Raw genomic sequence first — 4508 nt, forward strand, 5'->3', positions numbered from 1 at the left:
TAACGATAATTACGTTAATAATAATAATAATAATAATAATAATAATGATAATAATAATGATAATAATGATTATAATAATAAAAATATTAGTAATGAAAATAATAATGGTAGTAATAACGATAATAACGAAAATAATAATAATAATAATAAAAATATTACAATAACGATAATTACGTTAATAATAATAATAATAATAATAATAATAATAATGATAATAATAATGATAATAATGATTATAATAATAAAAATATTAGTAATGAAAATAATAATGGTAGTAATAACGATACTAACGATAATAATAAGAATAATATTAATTAGAACGATATTCCACTTAAATAGTCTTCGTAAAAACCTTATACTCATGTGATGTTCTTTTTTCTGCGTCTCTAGAATACTATATATTTGAAGTAGAAAGATTTTACAAATTATCGTATTACGACGTTAAGCTTATACGCTTGAAAAATCGCAAATCGTACAGAAAAAATGCTAAAAATCATGATTCCGTTTAAAATGGTAGTTTGATCTAGAGTAATGCAGTGCCCTGAATCGCTTGGTTAGTCTCTAAACTTTGGTGAATGTATTTTCGAAGGTTTTACGATTTTTGCTTACCGGTATTGAAATTCGCATGTTTCGCTTTCAAAATATGACAACTTTTTGGTAATCCACGTATATAATATTCGTAAAAACGTTATATTCTTGTGGTATTTTTCATTATGAGTCGATAGAATATGATTTCTGATGATTTAAAGGAGTATAAAACTTTTCGTATTTCGACGATTATCGTATACGAGCGAATAATCGTATAACAAAAAAAAATTATATTAAATACCCTATTTCCGTTTAAAATAGTAGTCTTATTTTAAGTAATGCAGTGTTCTGAATCAATTGGTAACATTCTCCGAATAGTAGTGCAAGTACTTTCGAACATTTTACAATTTTTACATACCGATGGCGAAATTTATGTTTCACTTACATTATGCGACGAGTATTGTTAATCCACGTATTAAATCTTCGCAAAAACGACATATCCTTGATGTATTCACTATTGTGCTCCGATAGAATATGATATCTAAGAAATTGAAAATATTTACAAATTTTTGAATTCCTATGATACGCGTATTCCTTTGAAAAATTAAATAAAGTAAGAAAATAATGTTAAAAACTGCAATTACGTTTAAGATAGTTGTTTGGTCTGAAGTAGTGCAGTGCACTGAATCGATTAATAACATCCTCCAAACTGTGGTCAGTTTCGATGATTTTAAGATATTTACTTATCAGTAGCGAAATTGGCATTTTCGCTTACATTATACTACTTTTATCGTTAATCGACGTATTTAATCTTCTCAAAAACATTATAATCTTGATAAATTCCTTATTCTGTGTCGATGGAAAATGATATCTAAGAAATTGCAAGAGTTTTCACATTTTCGTATTTCGCCCATATGCCTAAACGCACCAAAAATTATGTAACCTAAGGAAAAAATGTTAAATTATAGTAATAATGGCAATAAAGATAATAAAAATAATAAAAAAATAAAAACAATAATATCATTTGTTATAATAAAGATAATAATTAGAATAATAATAATAATAATAACAATAATAATAATAATAATAATAATAATAATAATAATAATAATAATAATAATAATAACTGTAATATATAAAATAAAAGTAAAAATCATAATAATAATAACGATAACAACAATAGTAAGTATAATAATAAAAAAATAAATAACCATTACGATAATACCCATAATAATAATAATATAAATAACGATAAAAAAGATCATAATGATAATAATAATAATATTAACAATCATAATGATAATTATAAAGATGATAACGGCTATAATAATAATAATAATCACGATAATAACAATCATAAAAAAATGGTAATATTAATATAAACGATAATAACGCTACTGCCAATAATAATAATAATTTTTATCGGTGTAATAACGATCATATTGACATTAATAATAATAATTATAACATTAACAACGATAATAGTAATAATAATGTTAACTATAATAACGAAAATAACGACAGTGACGATAATAATTATAATAATAGTAATTATATAGCTAATTAAGCAAATAATTTAAATAGTGATAACAATTACAATAATATCGATAATAACTATAACAATAATAACAATACTAATGATATGAACAATAATAACGATAATAACAGTAATAATAATATTAATAATATTAAAAAAAATATTAATTATGCTAATAATAGCGGTAATAACGATAATAAAAACAACAATAATAACGATAACAACGATGACAATAACATTAATAATAATAGTAATTAGAACGATAATAACGATAAAAACCATTATAACAATAATAATAATAATAATAATAATAATAATAATAATAAAAATAATAATAATAATAATAATAATAATAATAATAATAAAAATAATAGTAATATTAATTATAATAATTATAACGGTAATAACGATAACAGAGATAATAATAATAGTAATAATTATTAAAAAAATAATAATAGTAATAACAATTATAAAAACAATAATGACGATAATAATAGTAATAATAATAATAACGATAATAACGTTAATACTTATAATAATAAATAACGACAACAACCATAATTATAAAAATAATAATAGAAATAATAACGATAATAACGATAAATATAACAGGTATACCTACAATTATAATAATAACAATAAGAATAAGTAAGTTAATAACAATAATAATAATAAAAAGGCAATACGATACTATTTATAATAGTAATAGTAATTATTATTTTTACGAATCTAACTATAATAGCAATAGTAATTACAATATAAAAAATAATAGTTGCGATAGTGAAAATAACAACAGTAATAATGATAATAAAAATAATAATATTTATAATAGTAATATTAACGTTAAGGGCAATAATAATAATAAAAATACCGATAGTAACGTAAATAAAAATAATTATAATCACGATAATAGCAATTAAAATAATACTAATAATAATAATAATAATAATAATAATAATAATAATAATAATAATAATAATAATAATAATAATAATAAAAATAATAATAATAATAATAATGATCATAAGGATAATAACGACAACAAAAATTATAATAATAAAAATGATGATAATACCTGTAATAATAAAAAGAATAATAACATTATTAATTATAATTATGATATTAACATTAATAATAATAATAACGAAAATAATAATAATACTAATTACGATAATGACAATAATATTATTGATAATAATATTATTAATTACGATAATAATTATATTGGTAATTATAATAAAATTAAAAATAATAACGATAATGTTAATAATAATAATAATAATAATAACGATAATTACAGTAAAATAATAGTTACAATAAAAACGATAAAAACGATAAAAACGATAATAACGGTAATATTAATAATAATAATAATAATAATAATAATAATAATAATAATAATAATAATAATAATAATAATAATAATAATAATAATAATAATAATAATATCAATAATATCGATAATAACGATAATTACATTTTTTATAATAAAAATAATAATAATTATATCAATAACAATAATAACGATAATAAAGATAATAATAGTAATACTAATAATATAAGTAAACATCATAATAATAATGACGATATTAATAAAAATAATAATAAAATCGTTAATAACGAAAATAATGTAGGATATGAAATGCATTTACGCACACTTGCTCCTACTTGTCCCCAGTGTCGGACTCATTTCTCTATAGAATAAAACACCTTCTACTGCTATTGGACACTAGCCTAGGACCGTTTACTACATTACTTCGAGCTAGGCTCGTTTATTTCGCCCTTTAGGCACGTTGATATCTTTTCTTACTTCTTTTCTCTTGTTTACCTAGCTGGTTCTGCCCTGGTCTCTTTTTTTCGTTCGAAGTATATCCTGCACCTACTAGGCTGTCCGGCACCAGCATTCCTCTTTTCGCATTTAGCATGTTCTCCACTATGGCGTTGGAATCACTTGTCCTATTTTCATTTCCAACTCTGGTTTGCGTTACGCCCAACGACATCAATGGAAGAATGTATGCTGCATGTCATCATTTATTCCTGGGCAGTACAAACACTCTTGTGTTCTTCCCCGGCCCATCTTATATAAATAGACTCGGAAGTATCCGTGTCAGCTCAGAAACTGGGTCAAGTAATAATTGGTTTCACCGTGCTGCTTTTCCATCCACATCTTTACGTCATTGATCAATGTTCGCAGTCCAGCGTCCTCCAAGCGTTCCCGATACGACTCTTTGCTAAGCGAATCCGATTACACTTCAGCACCGTAGAAGAGTATTGACTGTACCGCTATCATTAGCAATTAGCGCTTACTGGCTTTGGATCCGGTGATGTCAGCCATAAGCATAATCATGGAACTAATGCCCTTCGAAGCTCTATTCACAGTTTGCTGGATCAGCGCCCCGAAGCTTAGCTTGCGGTCGATCATGAAGCCCAGATACTTGATTAG

At 23.2% G+C, this 4508-nt stretch overlaps 1 protein-coding gene across 1 annotated transcript; it reads left to right on the plus strand.

Moving 5' to 3' along the window:
- Nucleotides 1-1583: 1583 nt before the first annotated feature.
- Nucleotides 1584-3500, plus strand: LOC124957709 (putative uncharacterized protein DDB_G0283431; the record flags this gene model as incomplete). The annotated part of the gene is given in 3 exon segments (XM_047514893.1): nt 1584-1663; nt 2164-2469; nt 3425-3500. Coding segments are annotated over 3 exon segments (462 nt in total), but the record flags the coding sequence as incomplete, so codon positions are not given.
- Between the last annotated feature and the right edge of the window lie 1008 nt (nt 3501-4508).

This window comes from Vespa velutina, chromosome 2, assembly GCF_912470025.1.
Source record: "Vespa velutina chromosome 2, iVesVel2.1, whole genome shotgun sequence".
In the NCBI taxonomy this organism is placed as follows: Eukaryota; Metazoa; Arthropoda; class Insecta; order Hymenoptera; family Vespidae; genus Vespa; species Vespa velutina.